This window comes from Morone saxatilis, unplaced genomic scaffold, assembly GCF_004916995.1.
Source record: "Morone saxatilis isolate NCDOM2014 unplaced genomic scaffold, NCSU_SB_2.0 Contig2, whole genome shotgun sequence".
Taxonomy (NCBI): domain Eukaryota; kingdom Metazoa; phylum Chordata; class Actinopteri; family Moronidae; genus Morone; species Morone saxatilis.
Window position 1 is genome coordinate 15655901 of NW_023339762.1, and position 22087 is coordinate 15677987.

At 40.0% G+C, this 22087-nt stretch overlaps 2 protein-coding genes across 2 annotated transcripts in view; both read right to left on the reverse strand.

The window, feature by feature from the left end:
• Window positions 1-14063: 14063 nt before the first annotated feature.
• LOC118330962 (annexin A2-like) lies at window positions 14064-19862 on the reverse strand. The gene is made up of 13 exons (XM_035665716.1): window positions 19727-19862; window positions 18994-19051; window positions 18786-18879; window positions 16963-17057; window positions 16734-16847; window positions 16233-16323; window positions 15898-15977; window positions 15751-15810; window positions 15275-15368; window positions 15059-15154; window positions 14789-14847; window positions 14406-14528; window positions 14064-14310 (listed from the first exon to the last, which is right to left on the reverse strand). The coding sequence occupies exons 2-13, from the start codon at window positions 19039-19041 to the stop codon at window positions 14251-14253; spliced, it is 1014 nt and encodes a 337-aa protein (XP_035521609.1). The 5' UTR covers window positions 19042-19051; window positions 19727-19862; the 3' UTR covers window positions 14064-14250.
• Window positions 19863-19987: 125 nt separating this feature from the next.
• ice2 (interactor of little elongator complex ELL subunit 2) overlaps window positions 19988-22087 on the reverse strand; it is a 10308-nt gene continuing 8208 nt past the window's right edge. Inside the window, exons 14-15 of the mRNA XM_035665771.1 lie at window positions 21514-21748; window positions 19988-20440 (exon numbers count right to left, since the gene is read on the reverse strand). Of these exons, the coding sequence (XP_035521664.1) occupies window positions 20288-20440; window positions 21514-21748 (388 nt within the window). The 3' untranslated portion in view covers window positions 19988-20287. The remainder of the gene's footprint in view (window positions 20441-21513; window positions 21749-22087) is intronic.

The following is a 22087-nucleotide window of genomic DNA, read 5'->3' on the forward strand; positions in this document are numbered from 1 at the left end:
GTGTGTGTGTGTGAATAAGTGAGGGAGAGAACTTAAAAGGGGAGAGAAAAACAACATGCATCCAGTACTTGAGGTATTTAGGCGAAGCTGTAAGCAAACACATCCGTAGCTAATGAGGCCTGGCATACAGAGTGATGATTGGAATTCATCATAGCTCACTGTTGCTGCAGTGCAGGAGTGTTTTGCTCCATCACTTAGACAACCACGAAAGACAAGTAAAAAAAAAAAGAAGCTTTTTTTAACCCCAGTGTTAACAAATTAACCAACACATATGTGGGCCAAAAAGCTAGTTGAAAAGAAAGGTGATTGATTGTTCCCTTGTTGCCTTCCTGTCAGCTCGGTTTCTGTCAGCAGAGGATACATGAAAGATGGAAACCAACGACGCCTCTGGCCCAAATCCCACTTTGCACTCACAAACGTAGAAATTCTTCGAAAATAACAAAAAAGCAAGAACTTTTTCCCGTCCTCATGACCCCAAGAGTTTTCAGAATAAGAAGGAAAAAGAAAATTCTTTTGGAAGAGGTGTGGCGCTCACTTCTACATTTGTTCATCTGAGCCTTGTGAAGAAGTCTCTGTGGTGGACTACGGGTGTGCACTTCTGTGTACAAATGTGTACACTTGCATTCGTGTGTGCGCTAAAGAGAGCTGAGTGGTGGAGGCAGTGGAGAGAGAGAAAGAGCTGATTAGGAATCAGTGTTTATGCTTCCTCTGCCTGTGTTTGGTGCCGGAGATGAAAGGGAGCGGAGGTGGAGGTGTGGGTGCAGGTGCTTGAATCTTTATCTGAGTGTCTCCCTGCACAGTGGAGGGACTGCTATGTCCCTATTATGGGTGAGTGCAGCGAGCTCAATAGTCCCAGTCACCTCTCAAAAACAGCAGCGCAGTAAAACCGGCATGGTGCCAATTAGGATGGAGCGAGCAAACATATGCCTCTCTCAGAAAAATCCTGATGAAAGTGCATATTGATGCCATAAATTAGAAGAGTACAATAGATTGTTGGGTGTTTGTGTGTAAATGTTTAATTAACCTGCTTGCCTACATCACTGCTGCGCTTTGCGGCTAAGGAATCAATCTACTTAGCAACCCATTTAACAATACAAGGCCTGCCTTGTATGACACATTCATTGGGGACAGCCGAGCAGTTGTTAATGTCTTCAAATTAACAAAGCCATTAACCCAAGTGATAATGGTCTGTTTCGTGTGTGTGCAGGTTGTCCAAGGACGATAACTCTGTATAAAACCGAGGTCTAATTTTCTTTATGGCTTCAGGTGAGTTATCTGTATTTTAATGATCACAGACACGTTTAAATCAGGATGCTAATGATCGAGGATGTGTTCAGACTAACTGTGTTTAATCAGGAATGAAACAGGGAAGTGTCTAATAGAAATGTTAATACTAATTAAAAGAGCTGTGTTATTCCAAAGTGTGAAATTGCCATTTATTTTTCAGCCTCAGCTCTTAGTTTTCACTAATTCAAATATTTATCCAACATTTCAACACTGCATGTGAATATTGTGGATATGGAAATCTTTAGACGAATCTTAAATTTAACACCCATTAAGTTCTTCATGGTTTGGTTGTTTTTTTCCAACGGTGGTGCATAGGCCTAATAGTGAGCAGTCTGTATCCCCCCCTCCCTATTTGCAGAGATCACAGAACACAGAGGGGGCCATGATGACCCCATCCCAGAGGAGCCTGCTGTTTTGCCTGCAAGGTAAAGAGCTGGGATGCAGAGGAGTTTTTTGATTTAATCACCGTGCTCCACAGTGCACAATGTGTACTAGGAGGAGATGGCAATTATAACGCCCATGCCGGCCTGCTGTCCTGCCCGTGTGGTGATGTATTCCCTGGGGCGTCACAGGGAGACAGTGGCGGGGGCACAGCTACCATGAAAGAGAGCAGAAATCCCCCCGCAGACACACCAGGCTTATGACTCTAGCGCTATGAGCCAATGACGAGCCGGATCACTGGGGCGTGTCACACTTAGTTAGCGCCTCCATTTGAGCAGAATAAACACTTCAAAACAAGGTGCAGGGTATTTTTGTGTTTTCTTTTGTGAGTACTTTTCTGCCAATCCAGACAATCCCAGCACCACACTGACCCAGTTTGCCTCCGCGCTTGAAATCAATTTGATTACACAGCTTTGTATACAGTGGTTTCACATTTTCCTTAATCCTCATATTATTGCCATTCTCACAGTCCAGATTTAAAGTACCCTTTTGATTGTATTGTTTATACTAAGAGGAGAGGATACGGTATTATGATACAATATTGATATTTCCATAAATAAGTACTAGTGCCAGCTCTCCCACATACTGCATTCGTCAGACTTCTTCATACGGAGAGGAACTAGCTCAACAACTTTTCATATTGGATCAATCCTACAAGGAATATTGTTGTTTATTGGCAAACATCCTGACACATCATCATACACAATGAAGCGGGCATGAATAATTAATATCCTCTCACACAAAATATTCACTCGCGCTCCAATGGTGTTTACTCCCCTGCAGACATCCATACTGAGGATAACCTCTGCTGTTTAGAGGAGCTCTGCGTCTCACTTCTCTGCTGCTGAATACTGAGAAGTTACAAGAGACACAGTAACAACATAAAAGCAGTAAGAAATACATCAGTAAATACACAGCGCTGTTTAAAGAGTGGCTCGAAAACACTGTGATTGTGTTTTTGGAACCAGGAAAAATAGTGCAGTGCAGCAGTGCAGCCAAGAACTGGTGACTGCAGAGAGACTGAGGCTAAAACCTGTGTGCAGGTGGGATAATGATTTAAATCTGACTTTTGGTATTTAAATAAAGAGAGTTTAAAGCACAGAGGGCACAGTTATAACACACAAAAATTAAGATTTGCTTAGTAGCCCATACAAAATCTTGGTTAAATTTGTTATTTGATTGTAATGACTGCATTTATTTCCATTTCTTCAGGCTACATTACTTAACTTTGCCCTGTCTTTGTTTGGGGTGTTTGTTCAGGTTTGGCGTCTGCTGTTAACACATGTTTGGATTGGATTGGATTTTATTAGCTCCACAGATTTACGGCCTTCCTCCTTCAGGATTCCAAATATTGCCAAAATGTATTCTCAGCCACATGAATTATGCTCTAGAACAAATTACTGTTATTGTTAATGCTTGTGCTACATTTGAACACATTCATATTAAAGTTAGTACCTCTGGTTTAGACTAAAACCAACAGACTTACAAGTGAATTTTGTATACCTTAGTGAACCCAGTTGGGTCCTGTAGACCGTGTACAGCTGAATATTAAGCTGGTGACTGACTGAGTGATGGAAGATAGTGCAGCCCTGGGGAGACGTCTTTGTGAGAGAAATGACACTCCCCTTGTAACTGTCTCGGAAGTCAATGCTATCACACTGTCAAACTCAGAACTTGCTTCCCGCATTTCTTTTATTTCCCCCCATCTCCGCATTCGAAATCATTCCCACAGCCTACAGCTATGAGTGCAGACTTTTAGTGCACGTCCGCTCTAGACGGGAAGTGTGGGGGACGGGGCGCATCCTGGGCCACCCTCACCAGGGAAAGTGACAGCCTGGATAATTGGCACTAATCAAGTGACTGCTTGTATTGAGAGAATGTCGCTATCTGCACAGAGAGAGGAACAGGGTTGACCCACAGAGGTAGAGCCCAAGGCCCTAACTCTCCTATAATAGATTCTGTCAATCTGTAGTGTGTGACAGTCATCGTCTACCAGCGCAGTCCCTCTTTGGTCAATATGCAAAAAAAAGAAGAAAGTCAGAGATAAAGAAAGAAAGAGAGAGGGGGTGGTGTGGAGAGGAGAAGGAGGAAGAGAGACGTTTCCTATTTCACATGAAAACTAGGATGTTATGGAGTGCATACTACATTATTCTTTTTTATAATTTCTCTTACAGCTATTGCTTTGAATTACAGAGGACTTTTTGTCAAGAGCGAGAAGGAGATGAATCAAAAATTCATCTGAAGAAGTTCTGCATAGGGTGAGGCGAATATACCTCTGGTGGAACCAACATTTGCAAAAGTTCTATCTCCTTAAGCAATTATTAGCGGTGATAGTTTGACATGTACAAGAGTTGTCAACAACTGACTTTAAACAAAGTACAAAGCAGAAGTAAACAGTGCCTTGGGCAAAATTAACTTGGGGGACTAGCCACCTCATGAATTATAAATGGCTATCTATTACTGCAGTGAGTGGTACTACCAGGAGGCCTCGTTCATTGGAATAGACTAACCTATTTTCAACACATCTGACAGCGAGGCACTACAGAATGCAGTTCAGGGGAAAATGAGGCTGTTATTTAGTAAACGAGTTGTGTAATTTCTAAATTGTACCAAACTAACCATGGAATACCCTCAGGGATTTGTGTCATCTGTTATACATGTTTGCATGTTAACTGTCATTCACTTGTAAATTAATTCCCTTCGCAGAGCACATTTTAATCCATCTAATTAGCGAAGTGGCCTATACATTAAAGCCTATGTTTTATCTTTATAATCCTCACCGCCCTGCTGTTGCCTGGAAATAATTTAAATTATGTCTACTAAGATTATATCAAGTCAGGATGATTTTGACAAACTGAACTTTAATTTGTCCTCTTTGATGGTTCCGGGTAAATGAACGCAGTTTCTGTTGCATCTTCGGAGAAAACAAAGTTTGAACTCATCAAAAGAAAAAAAATCCACAGGTTCAGAGTATTTCCTCTTTACATACCTTCAGAGTATTTCCTTTGTCATAATTCTCAAGGTGGAAATGTAGTGCATCTACTGACCTGAGATGACAAAGAAGAGGGATTAGAGAAGCTCCCAGATGCAGCTGCGCCAGAGCCACGAGGAGTCTGGCTGGTCAACATTGATAAAAGACAGCAGCATGTCCTAACCAGGGACTTGTGCCTGCCTATGCCTTGTGGGCTCTGTCTCAGAAAGGTGGTGAGACGTCTGGATTGGCACCTCTCTGGATACACTGCTGTAACCACTGGAGATCTGTGAAGCCTGAACCGCTGAGACTCCCTGTAGAACAAACCGCACACCAAAGGCATCTTCAGACATGCAGAGAAAATAGATGCTCAATTAAACAGAGCACTTTGTGTAGGATCTTAGAAGTGCAAGACTCTCCCAAATAGTAGATTCTGGAGAAGACTAATATCTTTTTTTTTTCAGAAAATGAGTTTCACCTTTCAGTTTCAGGTGACGTTCAGAATCATTACGAGGACACTATTTGTCAAATCTAGAAGGTGTCAGTGTTCTCTCCACATGATGATGAAGCTACAGTGGGCACACACTCACCAAATCTGTGCAACTGAAGGGTGGGAATACTTTGCCTGACTTTCAGTGCGCACACAAACATGCACACAGTACTGAAGACACAGTTTGCTTTTTCCAACCATTCCCTTTTTACCTCTTCTTTTCCTTTTTGCAATTTGCGAGTCTTTGCACAGCATGCGCAGCTCTGTCTCATCTTCTCATCTTCAAAAGACCAGTAAATACAATCTTTTTACACGAGTGGAAGTAAGTACATAGCTGAATACAGTAGGAAAACAACACTGTGATCTAGCTCTACAAACACCGTGATTGGCAGGTGCATGGCACAAAGTGGGATTCAAGCACAGCTTCACACATTAATTGTAGCTGCCGTTAAAGGATGTTAACCAATATATATTCAATGCTCCCTTTTTAGACTCAGTTCTGAGGAGTCACTCTTCAAACATGGCGGTGTTATGTGAGCTGCACCGCTGTAGATTTCAGGAGACTTGAAATACCTTTTTTAGTCGGAGCGTCACTGCAGAACAACATTCCCCCCAGCTGTTTATTGGCAACAAAATAAACTAAAATAACTTCAGTTTGTTTTGAATTGAAAGTCTTCATAAATGAAAATAAACAGCACTGCAGCTATGTGCCGCCGAATATTCTTTCCCATACAAATGAATGTATATTTACTTTGTGTACTTTGGCACATCAATATTTCATTTTTTTCTTTTTTTGATTTGATTGTTTTGATAAGGTCCAGAATTATTTATCACCCTGGACACAGCGAGGCCGTTGTGCTTTGTTGTTTCTGATTAAGGCCTTCAGTTACAAGTGTATGCTAATCTGAAGAACACAGGATTTGGTGAAGAACTTTGCAGATGAAAGTAGACGCGCTCTGATAAAAGGAAAGTGAACACAACACTGCATAACATTAGCAAGGTGGAGTTACTTCTACTGACTCATAATTGTCCAACATGCCTGGGAGATACACAGATGAGTTCACAGGACACCAAAAATCCTCGCCCCTTGTTTTGCATAATACTCAGCTTTGCATGTAAGCAGGGAGGGGCAGGTGCCAGTGATCTTCCCAGTGTCTCCAAGTCATTTTGTTTATCATTCAAATGAAAACCTTGTTCCATTATCCATGAGGGAGTGGGAGTAATGTGTTAATGTCCCTTACTCATGGCTCATCTTTTGGTCCGAGCTGACAGCGCTGCACCCGTCCATGTCACAGATGATGAGAGACAAGAGACAGATAAAGGGCAACAAAAAACAGGTAATTACTTCATACCTACACTTTTATAAAGGCGTCTCCCCTCAGCATTCATATTTCTGTGTATAATAATTAGGCCAAGCAGGCCACGTTCTGGGATGCGTTTGAGGACAAGCAGACTTTGATGAAATCTGAGGTGTCAAGCAGACATGAAGGGACCTCAGCACATGTGCCCTTCACTCTTGTGTTTATGCTGCATGCAGTAAAAGAGTCTCCTTATAGGAATCTTTTGCCTTTTTACTATGATGGTCTATGTGATTGATTATTTAGTGGAAAACTCCACAGCTCAAATCAGTGTGAAGCCAGCAAATAAAGTCAAATAACAAGGGAGAGTGCAGGTCTGAGGGAGGGAAAGATCTCAAGATGTTTTTGAAGCGAGTCAGAGTAGCCAAAGGCGAGTAGATCTTCACGCTTTCATATCCCCCCTTTTTAATATTTCTCCCCCGTTTTAATGATGTGCTTCCTATCCTTGAGTAAAGTTCTTCATAGCCAGTCTTTTTTGCCAGAGAGGATTTTTTTCTCTTTGAAATAAAATGTAAGTATATATTTAGTCTCCTAGTTTAGAGGCTTACAGGCCGAGGCAGAAATTCAAATTTGTTCTTTTATGAATAAGCATATTGACGGTTGTCTGGCTATTGCCAAAATGTTAACAATACATTAATAAACAGTGTGTGAGTTCTGCTCTAAAGATTTGCTGGAGGAATATGAAGCTTCAGTTTGTAAATTAACAAAAAATAATCAGATAAATAAAAATATTTTTGCCTCCCTTCCCTGATCTGCATGTTAATGAGAAAATAAATGGTTACAAATATACTATAAAAAGATACACAACATATAAATACATACATAAGAAAATAAACCGACAGGACTAAGTGTGCACATGGATGAGGGTGTATATAGGCATACGGGGACTGCATAAAGAAAAATCAAATATTGATGATGATAGTGGAGAAACTTCCAACAGAAAAAAAACAATGAAATCCAAACCAGCAGGCGGCTGTCATTACAACACCTATAAGTGTTTGAGGCCCAGATATCAAAGCCGCCCTTTTGATATAACCAGTCTCACAGAGGTCTGCTCTCCTTTAAACATATCTATAATGAAGGCCCTTCATCACACTCTGTCCGTCTCAATTATCAGCCAGCGCCTTGTACTTCCAGTCGTAAACCCCGAGGCCGGATGAATATACCTGCATCTCTTTTTCTCCCCGACTAAAAGACACTGGGTGCACTTGAAAGGACGTGCAGCCAGTAAAGTTGGTGTATGCTGCGTTTCTTAGTCTGTGTTTTAAAGTAGGGGTAACTAGCACCCAAGATGTTGGAATCATAAAATCTGTAAGACTGCACTACTGAAATACAAGACACAATAATAAAGAGACACAAAATATAAATACCTGGACAGACTGCAGACATTTAGTGTGATGGAAATCTAGTCAGGGTTCATATTATTTACAAGGAAATGTGCAAACATCTAAAATGCATAAGCCAGTGAAGAATTCCTTCATAGGATTTCTGTTTCTAAGCACTGCTCTCAGACACTGATACACTAAGTACATCAAGATTATAGAGTTCTAATCATATAAGATTTCTTGCCAACATCTAGTTTATGAGCCTTTCAGAAGACTATAACGCTGACAGTTATAGTTTACAGTTTAACAATGAAAGGGTTAACAGTATTGTTGAACCTATTGTTCTGTAACAAAATATTAACAACTTTCCGGCAAAGGCGTTGAAAGGGAAATATGTATAGAACAACCCTCCTCCCATGTCTTAAGGCAGAAATAGCCATTGAAAAAGTGCTGGTTCAGTCTCCCTCTGTCTCTGGGCATAGCTTTGATCAGTCCCACCTCAAGACTTATCCTGGAGGGAGCAGTACACTCCTCCATGGTTAATCATACTTCCTGTCTTTGTCTTTACGTGCTTTAGACAAGCGTCAGATAGAAGCACAGGAACAGATTTGCCCCGAGAACCTGGAGAATAAAGCCTCTGGTTGTGCTGCCACTGCGGCTCGTCTTCTCCAGCGATTTCCTCATGAATATTTCCACTGTTGTTGGAGTGGTGGATTTCAACCCATTGCCTCTTTAAGAAAAGGTGCTTTGGAGAGAGTAAAAAAAAAAGAGAGAAGCCTTTTGGAGTTCAAGATACCAGAGTAAATGTACTGTATGTCACCTGACTGTGGTGGATAGTGTATTTTTAGTTGCTGACAGGAGAGATAAAGGCCAGAGGTTAGATTCTGCCGTACACTCTAGGATCATGCTCTTTACTTTGAGCCACAGTGCCCTGCTAACCAGAAGAGACAAGACACAAGTGGTGAAATGGTTAACAAAATAATTTCACATGCACAGCATATTCTTTGGGCTCAGGCAATATTGCTCCACTTGCCACCAGTGGCACTTTTCACCAAGAAACTGTGCTTTGTGTATTTCAAGCAAGTACAGAAAAGACCATTTCTGCCAGAAGCCAAAAAGAAATGAAAAGAAATAGACAAAAAAATCCTTTTTTTTCTTTGGGAGAGCTGAAGGCTATGAAAACCATCTTGTGTTCTATTTTTGAACTGATTTCCATATCCATGGCCACCTGAGGGAGGTCAGGCTGCTCTGGCCAACTTCCTCACAGGGAGAGGGACGAACGGTGACAGGGACACAAACCCCAGCACAAACCATGCTCCATCCTTTCCAACACCCACGCCACTCACTATACTCACTGGCACCACCAAGACTCTCACACGGATAGGGAAATTAATCGCCATAAAGAAACAGAAAACAATAAAATGATTTTTCCTTTTACTTCTTTCTTGCTTTTTTCTTTCTCCTCTGCTTCAAAGCCTGCAACTCTCTGCTGTGCCCCAAGGTTAATTAACATGAACCAAACAGTGAATGATCAGAGAGAATGGGAAATCTCCAAAGGTTAAGTGTCACATGGGAAACGTGTTGTCAGAAGAAGAAGAAAGCTGTTTTTTTTCCTTCCTGCATGTTAAAAATCAAATGAGAGGGTAGCGTTGCAGAGGGAAGAAATTTGTAGACACCTTTCCAAAACTTTGCATTTCTCCTGTCAGAGGAGGGAAAGCTTCACAGTCTGGCTTCAAACAATATCTGTAATTCTGTGACATTTTGATGAACAAAAGAACTCTGCAGTTTTCTCTAACTTGCTGATCTTCCGATGGATTTACTCACCTTTTTTTTTTATAATATGGCTATAATATATAGCCATATAATACACTTTAGAGAAGTACACACAACGCAGTTCCATAAAGTGATAAGCAAAAGCTTGTGGGGGAAAAAAAAAACATCCATCACAAAGTTAATCACTGCTTTTAAAGATCTACTCATTGAAATTGTGTCTCCTCTTGGTTTATCCCAGGAGGGAAAAAAAGAAAATGACTTCATGATCCACCGATATCCTAGATAGCATATCTTGCAGGTGAAATAGTATGATTTCTCTCTGTAATAATTAACATGGGCTCCTCTTCTCTCCCTGTGGCTTGTCGCTGACATTTGGTTCATGCTTGAGTGTCTGCCTAGCTGATTTCAATCTCTTGCATGAAGGTGAGGCTGTGTTTCTGTGTGTTTCTGTGTGTTTCTGTGTGTGCGTGTATGTGTGCAACATAGGGTCCAGTGGCCAGCCAGACAAGGACTCTGGTGACAGGGCCTGCCTTCAGTAGATGGGATTAAGCACCATGACAATATGGATTACAGACCCACTCAGTCAATCCCGAACCTCCAACAGGTTAGAGGTTGAAAGCCCAACGCTGAAACACAAATGAGTCTTGTCAGTGTGTTTGTGTTCTCGCAAAACTGCCTTATGTAAAGGGTCGTATCTCACTCGCTTCTGAACACATATTTTGACAATTCACAAATTTATCACACCGATCTCTATACATTTTGTCTGCAGTGACACACCGTATTGATTTACACCATGCTCCGAGGATTAAAAACACCTCAGAATGGTCACCTCATCCACTGCTGCAACAAGCCTTATTTTACATTATTACATTATGTATGCAGACTTGAGTATGGATAATGGATGAATCTAAAGCAAAGCAGTTTAATTACCCACCATCATTCTGTCTCACCTTGCTGCAGAGCACACATCTTATTAGCCATGGTGTAAATAAACATTAATATGCCACCCTGATAAAGGCCGTCCTTATCCTTGCAGTCCTTGCTATATTATCACCATCGCTGCAAAATACACACCCCAAACTGATTCCAGTGGAATGTGCAAACAACAGTGGAGCTGCAGACGCTGGGGCCAGACCATTACAACCACTTCACAGAAAATTATCATTAGTGCATCTGGCTGGAGGCCACACAGCCCCCATCAAAAGATTAAACTGTGCACACACAGTTTGCATACATGCATCCTGTATGTTATAGAACCCTGTGCTTCCACAATATATGTCAGACACTCGATCAAACCGACTGGATCACAACAATCTTTGCAAATGTGATCAGAAAATTCCCTTTTGCGCGGTGGGCAGATCAGCGAGTGGCAGAATAGACACAGGGGATGAGGGCCGTCTCTATGGGCCAACTGAAGAAGCAGAGATAGTGGATATAGATAGAAAGCGTGTACCTTAGCCAGCCACAGGGTATTCTCATTCATTCAGCACATGGCAATAGAAAGGAAGCTTCAAGCAAAGAGAAAAGTCAGCATCCAGTCCAGCCCTGAGCATCAAATACTGCTGATCTGATAAACTATAGAAAAGTCTTGTTATATCTCCAGGCACGCTTTGTAGCAAACTGGATTGTGACTAGTATCAGAAATGATTGATATAATGTACAATTAATAACAGGGCATCATCTTTTTTTTTTAATGCAACCTGCACCTTATGTGTAAATACGGTATCAGACAGGCAGAACTGAAGCAGCAGATTCATAGTGTGCACCAAGTATAACCTTTTTGAGAATCTTTTTGGCTTCTCATGATGACAGGAGCTGAACTCTTCAAAGACATAAATTGTGTTGCATGTACACAAAGCTCTTTTATAAACTTCTTGATATGTCTTTTTTTGTCTGCAGATGGACTGACTGCAGCCAGAACCCAGGAGGAGACAGGCCTTATTCGGCTCTCTTATGTTGTTTCAATTACCAGTCTACTGTACAAAGGAGGCAGCCTGATGGCATGACGAGTGCACAGCACTCTTCTGCCTGTGCTGTTGTCTCAGTTTGAGCCTCATAAAAGGAAGCGGGCCTGACGATGCCAGAGGCGGAGGATCATCCGGCTCTGCGGTCTGAGCAGAGAAACATCAGCGGAGCGTTATTCTTTAGAAGGAGATGTCCTTCAGTGTGGTGCCAACTCTCCCTGGGGCAGCAGCAACATAAGACACAACCTCTTATTTACCATATACAGGATCTCTCCATGCCCTTAACGAGCCAGGATATTCAGCATCATAGAGACAAAGGCCATGCTTTCACTGAAGAAGCTGGGGTTTTGCTGAATTAAATAATGATAATTAAGAAAATATTAATCAAACTCTGGCTCTTTCAGCTCAGTAGCTGTGTTGAGGGAGCAGCTCCTCCAGCTCAGCCTGTAGGAGTTCTCATTTAGAGCATGCCTGCGACCTATAGAGCTGCAGGCAAACACACACACACGCAGATGCACACAATTAAAAGCAAACCTTGGTGGCCTGCTACTCTATAATTAAACACCCTTTGGTGCTCTGCACAAAAATTCTGAGCCGGGGTTCAGCTGTGTCAAGGAGAGAAAGATGACAAGAAACGTTAAGAAGCTGTCGGTTTTCTAAGTTGCAAGTTCTGTTCAATGCAATGAATTAATAAAAAGCACAAACTAATACCTTCCCAACGTGCAGTTGGTATGTCTGGCGGGCCGGCAGCAGCTATACATCTGTACTGTGAAACTTTAATGGTGCTGGTTGCCTGCAGCACTGCCTGGGCTTTGTCTCTGAGGTGAAGAAGGGAGGGGGGCTCTCCACATGTTCGATCTAACTAGGACAAGTATTAGAAAAAGGAACAGGATGTGTCTGACCTTTAAGGCTGAAACCAACATGATGCAGCAACCTGACAGCTGGGAATGGCCACTAGCCCCTTACTGCTCTCTTAGATCATTAAAAACATTAAGTGATCAAAAATCTCTTCCCAAATTCAAATGTTATTAGGTGATTATATGGTATTATTCTTCACCTTTTAGGCTTCAGAGTGCTTGTCATTTGGTTCTAGTTGTTATGGTAATGCAAGGTATTCCATCTCCTTCCCAGCATGCTCTGTGTTTGACATTCATGGGGTTAAAGTCCTCTGAATGATGAAGTGCCAGCGTTTGGGACAGTAAATTGCATCGTTTCAATTGAGAAGAGAGTTCCCCTTGGGTTTGCTGGAGGTCCCTATGGGCTGGCCTTGAACAGAACAGCATGTTGTACATCCATATAAAAAAGGGAAAAATATGGTGGTACTTTCCTCTTTATGATGCAGAGATTAATCTGTCACCATATTCAAGCATAAATCTCACTCCCTGCTTTGCAAAATACTGTTTTACCTTACTTTACACTATATTTTATTTTTTTATTGCCTATAAACATAAACCATCACAAAGGGCTAATGTTCTCATCAATATTATTACAAAATGATCATAAATCCAATGCCTTGTTAAAATTTGAAGCCATTTCTCCCCTCAGCTACTCAACCAGTGAAAATATTAGACATGAGCATTATTTTATCCGGCAATTTCTCTCACAATAATAAATGATCTTCTACCATATTTGAGCCACAGTACACTTTGTTTTCATTAGATTATTAAGTCTATGCTCTTTTCCTCATCGCTGTGTTCAGCAGTACTGATCTTGCCTTTTGGGGCCATTTTTTCTTATACTTCAGTAGAAATGCCTTGACAACACTGTGGTGGTTATTTCATCCTGAGAGACCACAAACTAAACAGCAGGAACACACTGTATAGACGCTTGTTTAGTGGTATGCAAATCATATTTGCCAGAGGTAAAATTAACATTTTTAATTAAAATATTAGCACCAAACAAACACAGAAAAACACACTAATGATTAAATCATCTTGATGGAACCTCATAGTGGAAAATGAGGAAGATTTCTCATAATTCTTTGCGTGAAAAGATGCTGTATAGATCATGCTTTCCTGCGTTTTCATAAGGTTTTTAATCTTCAAATTTTCAAACAGCGTAGCTGAAGTTTCGAATTCGAATACAATCATTTTAAGGCTACTGAAATTCCCAAGCTGCAAATAGTTCTAGCTCTAGTTTTCACCCCTTGTGCAAATAAAATGTCTGTATAGCTGCTTTTATTTATGTTTACTTAATTTACAACTCTTAATATTTAGGAAAAAAGATGATAATTGAATGTTAAATTTGGCATTTGTGATCAAATGTTTAATTATATCTAAAAATCTAACATCTCTGACTTTTTTCAGCAGGTATCAGATATTAGGAGGCCCTGAGACACAGAACAGCTGGAGCTTTCCGCACTTGCTTTTAATGCTACTATAGCGCCCTCTAATGGGTATCTAAGCAAACCTCAAGTAAGAACAAACAGTGTGTGATGCAAGGAAAGTAAGGAACAAAACTACAACAAAGCAAATTTATTGCCGTTTGCTATAATAAAAGTAAAAGAGATTCTTCAGGTGAATGTTATATTCAAATGTGTGTGCAGAAAATGATGGGCGTGTGATTATCATAAGCCCACTTTTCCATTGCAACTTTCCAGTGGTGGAAAGTGAGGCCCTTTTAAAATACTGATGATTCATTTTTATTCTTCCGGTCCACACAGGCTGAGCAGCACCTTCTGGTAGTCTCCCTTGGTGTGTTCCTGCAGAACCAAAGCAGGTTAGAGGGGCTGCATGACAGAACAAGGCTTAGTGTAAATCAATAATACGCCAGGGGCAGGCTGTACGCTTCACTTACCAGAATAGTCTTTTGCAGAGACTGTCCAAAGTTGGTCTTGTATTCAGAACCGATCTTCTTCAGGTCCACCTCGCAGCGTGACACAATAATTCTGGTCACTATCTTCTCTTTCGCTCCTTTACTCTGAGCAGACAAGCATAAGTCAGCACTTACTTCAGTTGTACATGCTCTAAACTTAACTAAAGCAGCTGATGCAACACCATTGTAAGATGACTTTTGCCAACTTAGGATTCTGTGCTCCTGCAGCAAAATTGCACTTTCACAAGCCGATGTACTTCTTACATCTGTTCCCTAAAAAAACAAAAAAAAAACCCCAAAACAACAGTCTGGCCCTCAAAATAGCCACATTTCAACATGAAGAAGGAGAGCAGCACTGTAACTACCTTCATGGCTTCATTCAGTCTTTTGGCGAAGAACAGCTGTTTGTTTTCAAAGCACTGAGCTGGAAAAAGAGGAACAGAATGAATATCCACAATACGACTTGGATTTAACAGATCATTTTCTTTTGTAATTTTGTGATTTATTAAACGAAATTAAATGAATTAAACAAAAATTGGCCTACAGGGTGAATTATTTACCTTAGATACTGAATAAATAGGGTCAAGTAGTAAATTACATTATTAATATGAATTACTGATCAAATACATGTGTACCTAGCACCAGAAAGGACTTCTGCAAGTCTCCTTTAACTTCCTTCACAATGCTCTCCTGCATGTCGTAGGGGCTGTAACTCTTGTACCTCTGAAACACTAGCAAGCAGAGAAAAGTGATTAACTGACTGTTAATGGGTACATTTTATAAATTTTTTATAAAAAATACTTTTGTAACAGTGATACCAAAACTAGGGGTTGTCTGTCTGTCTGTCTTACCTTTTTGCAGGTGGGGTACACTTCTCTCACTCATAATGGAAATCCACGTCGCAACATCAGTTCCTTTTATTTTTACTCCAGCGTCATAGAGAGCCTGAGTTGAATGAACAAAATACTAATGAACACGTCCATACATGACCCTTCGTGACATAAAAGCGGTGTAACTCCTTTTAAATATGAAACCCAAATTAAGTGTTACTATCCAAGTCTGTAATGACAATTCAGTTGCACTCAGTTTTACAAAATTATCCAGGATTTTTAAACTTGTTTAGACATTAAACTGTGGATTTTTTTAGTGACTTTCAGTGAAGTGAAATGGCGTACGTATGACATTGGTTAAAATTAGACTTACTATTATAGTCATGAACTTGTGAAGTAAATTAATTGTTGATATTTAAGCAGCTTCTTTTTGAAATACCAAACAAATGGTAATCTTAAAAAGAGGTGAACACCAATGAATAAACCGGACAACTTACTCTGGCATCTTCATCAATCTTTTCATAGTCTACAATAGCAGATGGTTCAGCTCTTTTGGTCTGCACAGACATAAGACACGACTCAGGTCAGTTTCAGCTGTATGTATAGTGACATGAATCATAAATACGGGCACTAACAAATCTTACCTCCACCAGAGCCAAGAGCAGCTTAGCAAAGTTGCCAGAAGTGTCACCTTTAACGTCTTTCTGCAGGTCCGTCTTGAACACTGTGGGAAATAATATTTTCAGTTTAGACATTTAGCTCTTTCTACACAACCAGAGTAACCACATTGCTGTTGAATTTCTGGTTCAAGAACGTTTAAGACGGGACAAAAGGCTTTTGATGGACAGAGTGCCTAGATTGCACAATACCCTCACAGTGCATGGAAAGCAGACAGCACAAACAACGGTGGGGTGAGGCATTATACATTACTAAGTATTTTCAGCCTTTAATGTCAATGTATGGGATATTTTAGACTTACGCTCCTTGTAGACCTTCTTGATGTCTACCAGCTCTTCATTGCTGCGTGAGCACAAAATCTCAATCAGCGTTTCTTCATCTGTTCCTAAGCCCTGAAAGAGAAAAAATACTTTATTACTTTTTTAATACCCCCTGAACTCCCACTGAACTCATACTGTAAATATCTTATTTATATATTTATTCTGTTAATACTGTTCATAATGTAAATATCTTGCCAGCATATTCATTCATATATCTATAATGTTATTATTACTTTTTCTTTACATATTTCTGTACATTTGTAAATTGCACTTCTGGTTGATGTTAACTGCATTTCGTTGTTTGTACCTGTATTTACAATGACAATAAAGTTGAATCTAATCTAATCTAATACATGGATCTTTGAATTTAGATCAGGCAGTAGCAAAAAGCAAGTTCAGTCATTTTTCCAGTAGAGGGCAGTGTAAGACTTCATTGGAATCCACTGATGCGGAGTACAACTGATACGATCCATGTCCTTTACCTTGATAGATCCTCTGATCTCTGAGGCATCGTACTGGGACGTGCTCTTCATCAGTCCAAGTATCACTGCTTCCAGAGAGCCAGACAGCGCTCCCTTCAGGGCTGTGATCATGTCCTAAAAAAACACAACAGTGTTACCTGAATGTACTGAAAGTGTCTCTTACTGTTAGAGCCACCACATAATCAGAGCTGTGACAAATTTGGGATTTTTCTGTCAAGGCGCACCGTACCTTCTTTGCCCTCCGTTCATATGCAAAAGCAATCTCTCTCCTTTGTGCGTAGGTCCGCTTTGTTAGGACATCAATGATGGTTTGTTCATCCACTCCTAATGTTAAAATGAAAAAGACACATAGGATACACACATCAAGTTAGACAAAATGGACACTGTTGTCCCAGTCAACATGTGTGTTAAATCTGGAATTGACAAATTAATTCTAAAATGATGGCTCGAAACCTATTTTGAGGTCACAAGGACCTTTGAGTCAAAAGTGTCACCAATTCATTGTCCGACCAACTGGGAAATAGTGCTCACAATCTCCCCTTCTGTTCCCGAGTTATGGTGTTGAATAATGAACAAAAAAGTGTTTTTCCAGGGAATTATGGTGACACAGTGAAGCTGACCTTTGACCTTTAAAAAATGTCATCACCTCATCGCTGTATGCCATCTGTGTGATATTTTGTTATAATTACAGATTCTTAAGTTATGACCAGGAATGTGTTTGTCAAGGTCATTTTGAGTCCACAGTGACCTTTGACCTTTGAGTAAAATATGTCACCAATTCATTGTTCAGTCAATTGTGAAATATGGTCATAGAAATTATTGCCAAAAATGTGTTTTGTAAGGTCAGTGACCTGTGACCTTTGCCCACCAAATTCTAATCAGTTAATTTGTGCCAAGCTTAAAAAAGTTATACTGAGGCATTCCTGTGATATCATGTTCACAGTAATGGGACAACCCAAAAACATAATGCGTCTGGCCATGGCTATCGCCGACGTGGAGACATAAAAATTTGATATTCATCCAAAAGTGATGCATGACATGAAAAGTACATTTAATCAAGACCTGGTCTTATGTACAATTTTGAGGTACAATATTTAATATTATATTCTATATTTCTATTTTCTGCTACTTTATATTTCTACATTTCAGAGGCAAGTTCTCTACTTATATATTGTTTTTACTCCATTACATTTGTGTGACAGCTGTAGTTACTTTGTAGATTCAGATTAGTATTAAAAACAAAATTAACAAATTGCTTATAATGTATTACAATAGATTAAGCAACCTGTCAGGATATAGTGATTTACACATAAATGCATCAGTAATTATGCTCCAGTAATAATAACTGATCATTCTGCATAATGAGTCATTTTACTTTTGGTACTTTAAATATATGCATGACATTGATTTATCTGTGATAATCTATGATAACTCCTATAACATTTCACCTTTGGTGCCAAAGAAAATTTATTAATTTGTTGATCTAGTTACTAAGTAAACAATGAGATTCAAATCTTACAGAAAGAATTTGAGTAAAGAGATGATCTTACTCTTACTCAGCTGTGTGGGCTAAAAGTGGTGGAGGCCTACAAATGTCATACGGCAGATCTGGAGTAATTTTAACATTTAATGTTGAAGGATTTAACTTTAATTAGTCTTCAAGTGTATTTTGAAGAATAAACATAATTATAAGAGTGCCTGGCAGCAACTTTGGCTTGCTTTAACACATGACGTGGTCACAAGGCATTTTCCCCTCCTTATACAATCATTAGTAAAGAAACATCACTCCACACAGAACCTATTATTCATTATAACAAAATGGTGGACTGCTGAAGAGTTAGTGGTCAGACTGTTGCCAGTAGCTCTCAGTCAGTGGCCAGAACAGCAGCTCTGCCAGCACTGAGGTACAGACTTGGAGGTATTCCCAGCATGGACAAAACATTTTAAGCCAGGATGCTGACTCACAAATACCAGCCACGCATCTGTAGAGAGAAGTTGCAGAACCAAGCAATGTTTTTTTTTGAGTAACTTGTACAGTACTGTATATCTTGCCTTTGGTTTTGATAGCAGTTTCTATTCTGGCAGCATCTCTGTCAGGGTCGAAGTCCGCCGCAGGTACCACAGTGGGATATTTGGGTTCACAGGACTGAGGATTCAAAGCAAGTTAGGCATAGAACTGATGCAACTTAAAATAAACAGTATATAGTGTATCTGGTGTAAAGAATGTAATCTGTGAGAAAGAAGAAAAAAAATATATTACCCCAACATTGAGAGACAGCTGCCCCAGAAACTCTGATACCAAAGCCATTTTGACTGTCCTGGAAAAGTGTCAACAGTCTTGTAATCAAATCTCAGTTATCCTATTACTGACTTGAGTCTGAGCTTAACAATGCAACAGGTCATGTTTGTTGTGTCTCATGATATAATCACTTGAGCCTACAGAGAAATGTATTCTAAACAGAGGCAGAGAAACTGAATTCATTTAAGCTGGGGCTTTTGGTAAAAATCAAATCACGGCAAGAGACTTGATCCATTTTCACCAACAGTTGCCTCTCTGGCTTCACTGTTTTAAAACATTTGCAGTAGTTTCTTATAGGTTATAGACCAGTGACAATCCAGTAACCCTTTTAAATCCTTGTTCAGTATGACACATCCTTAACAGCAACCCCAAAGAGACACACCCTGGAAAATGCTACTGTACACCAGTCTGGTTCGACAACTGAATATTTCACACGTACAAAAGGAAAAAAAAAAAAAAAAAGAAAAGAAGAAAAAACAGGTTAAAGAGCTCACACTGCAGAGCAGGAAGTCATTTGTATTTAACCAAAACTCAAGGAAAGAAAGTAACAAAACGTTTGCACAAACTGAATGGAAATAGTGTGAAAATCACTTGACATGACTCAAGCCTGCCTTAAACCCTACAGTGTAGAAGTTATTCTCAAATACAGATTCAGTTATTCCACATTAAAATGTATAAAGACTACAGAACTTACCTAATTTGCTAAACTTGAGATGATGCAGAGATTTGTCCAGGCGATGTTTAGGTAGAATGGGTGTGAAGTGAACTTTTCCGACATAGAAAAGGGCTTCCCCTTTCACCTCCCCTGACTCACATTCCCTCCCCTTTCCATGCACTCATGACTCCACCCTATTCCACAAGAAGCAACTAGAAGCTCAAGCAAGGCAGCTCAAAGTTTTAAAGTTTTGTAAAAGTTTTCCAACACAGAACTTGACTTCATAAAGTCCAGACAAGAAACCATACTTACTTAAAGTTTATTGTTGATCTGTTAGTACAAAACCTTATCATTTGCAAAATACAAACAAAAATGTCTCTGAAGAAAATAAAAATATAAAAAAGGTATAGATTCTGTAAAAGTGCCTCTATATTCACATTTATGGTCATAACATAGTTCCAGTATGAAATCATAAGACATTGTCAGTGCTTCCTTTTCCTTTCCTTTCCTTGCCTTAGCAGTACATATCCAGTTCCTCTTCTGACTCACCTAATCTATGATATGAAATGATAGGAATGACATGATATTTGAGATGAGCTATTAAATGGATTTCTGAATTAGCTTTTTAATATACTTGTTACGCTTGGCTGCACGTTTCTTTTTTTTCCTCTTCGCGTTACCTCCTGCATTCAAATTGTTCTTTGATTGCCCACTTCCAAGGTTGTTGGACTGCAATGAACCATCTTTCGTTGTCTGCAACAATAAAAGGAAGGTAAAAAGTAAATAATTCAAGTAGCATCATACATTTATCTCAAACAATGTTTTTAAAATGTCATTCTCAGAAGTACAAACATTAGTGGGGCAAATGTTGGCAATCCAAATGACGGGTTGAAATTGTTTTCCTTTGTGGTTTCACAAGTTGAAATATCTTTGCTATGTGGAATTTCAGACAGGCATCCCATGAATGTCTCAGGGTCTACACCAGGGGTTAGCAACATTTTCTATTAAAAGCCAAATTTGGCCTAAAAAAAAAAACAACAAAACAAAACAAAACAATTTTTCTGGAGTCGCAAAACATATTTGAGACTTATGATGCTAATTTATCGTCACATTGCTTGCTTCATATACTGGTAAGCTAGCAGTGTTGGTGGTGAAAGCAAATACATCTTAGAATCTATTGCTGGCATAGATAGAGATACTCAATAGCCACCACTACTGACATTTAGCAAAAACCTTTTTATTTTTTTTTATTTTTTATTTTTTATTATTCTGTGTGTAAAGGCTAGACATTTTTACAATTGGAGACTGTAAAAATAACTTTAGGCCTGTTATTCATTTGCATATCCTTTTTCCTACCTTTTTTTTTTGTCAAAGCCACAGGGAGCCACTGGAGAGGTGCTAAAGAGCCGGATGTGGCTTTCCAGAGCTGCAGGTTGCTGCCCCTGGTCTACACCAATAAGCCTGCCGAGCTGTTGCAGATATTGCTATGCTCTCCATTGTCCCTGTTGTTAGTTTTGGGCTTGTGCATGCAAACTATGCAGTAACTTGCTGGTTCAGCCTGTCTGATAAGAAAAGGACCTAGGGCTTTGCACTCACCACAACTTCGTGGGAGACTGCATTTAATTTATCTTTAGCCCTTTGTGTGTGTCTTTCTAATGAAGGGTGTGGACTTTCTAGACATTAACCAATAAACACTTCCTAATAGTTGCAATAACGTTTTATGGCATTGACATTATTTGTACAACCAAGACCGCCGCTGTTGTCATACTTATTCATAGTGCCATCTATCAACGCAGTAACTATGATGACATATAACAAGAACACACCTTTAGTGGGAAGGTGCATGGGACACGGCCGTGTTTCTGGTGGAAGGGAAGAACCACAGCTGAATCAACAGGTATCCAGGGCACGAGGCCGGAGGCCGGCGGCTGTGGGACCGAGCTGTGGAACTCCTGCAGGTTGTATGCACCCCGACTCAGATACTTCCCATTAGCTGCTTTTAATAAGGTCACAAATGGTTCCCCCGCCTTGTGCGCAATCAGGTACTGTCCTTCCTCTAGCCTAGAAAACCAAATTAAGTCATCAAGGGCGTGTTAAAGTCAAAAACCCACACACTGAAACATGTTGTAGCATTTTTTAGAGATTTGTTTCCTGCCAAAAGACTGGAATGGAGGTGTACAGAGCCTTAAGAAAGCAGAAGGTGACACATCCATTGTGTGTCGCTGAGTAATCTATTGTGTAACCTTCCAACACAAACATAACGGCACAGAAACGTCATATTTTAGCCCCCCGGCTGTCAGACCTGACTAAACAATAATTTCATCATCTTCAACAGAGCGTGAAGACAGATGTGCTCAGACAACTCATGTGCAGATGTTGTCTAACTAAACAAGAGTTTAA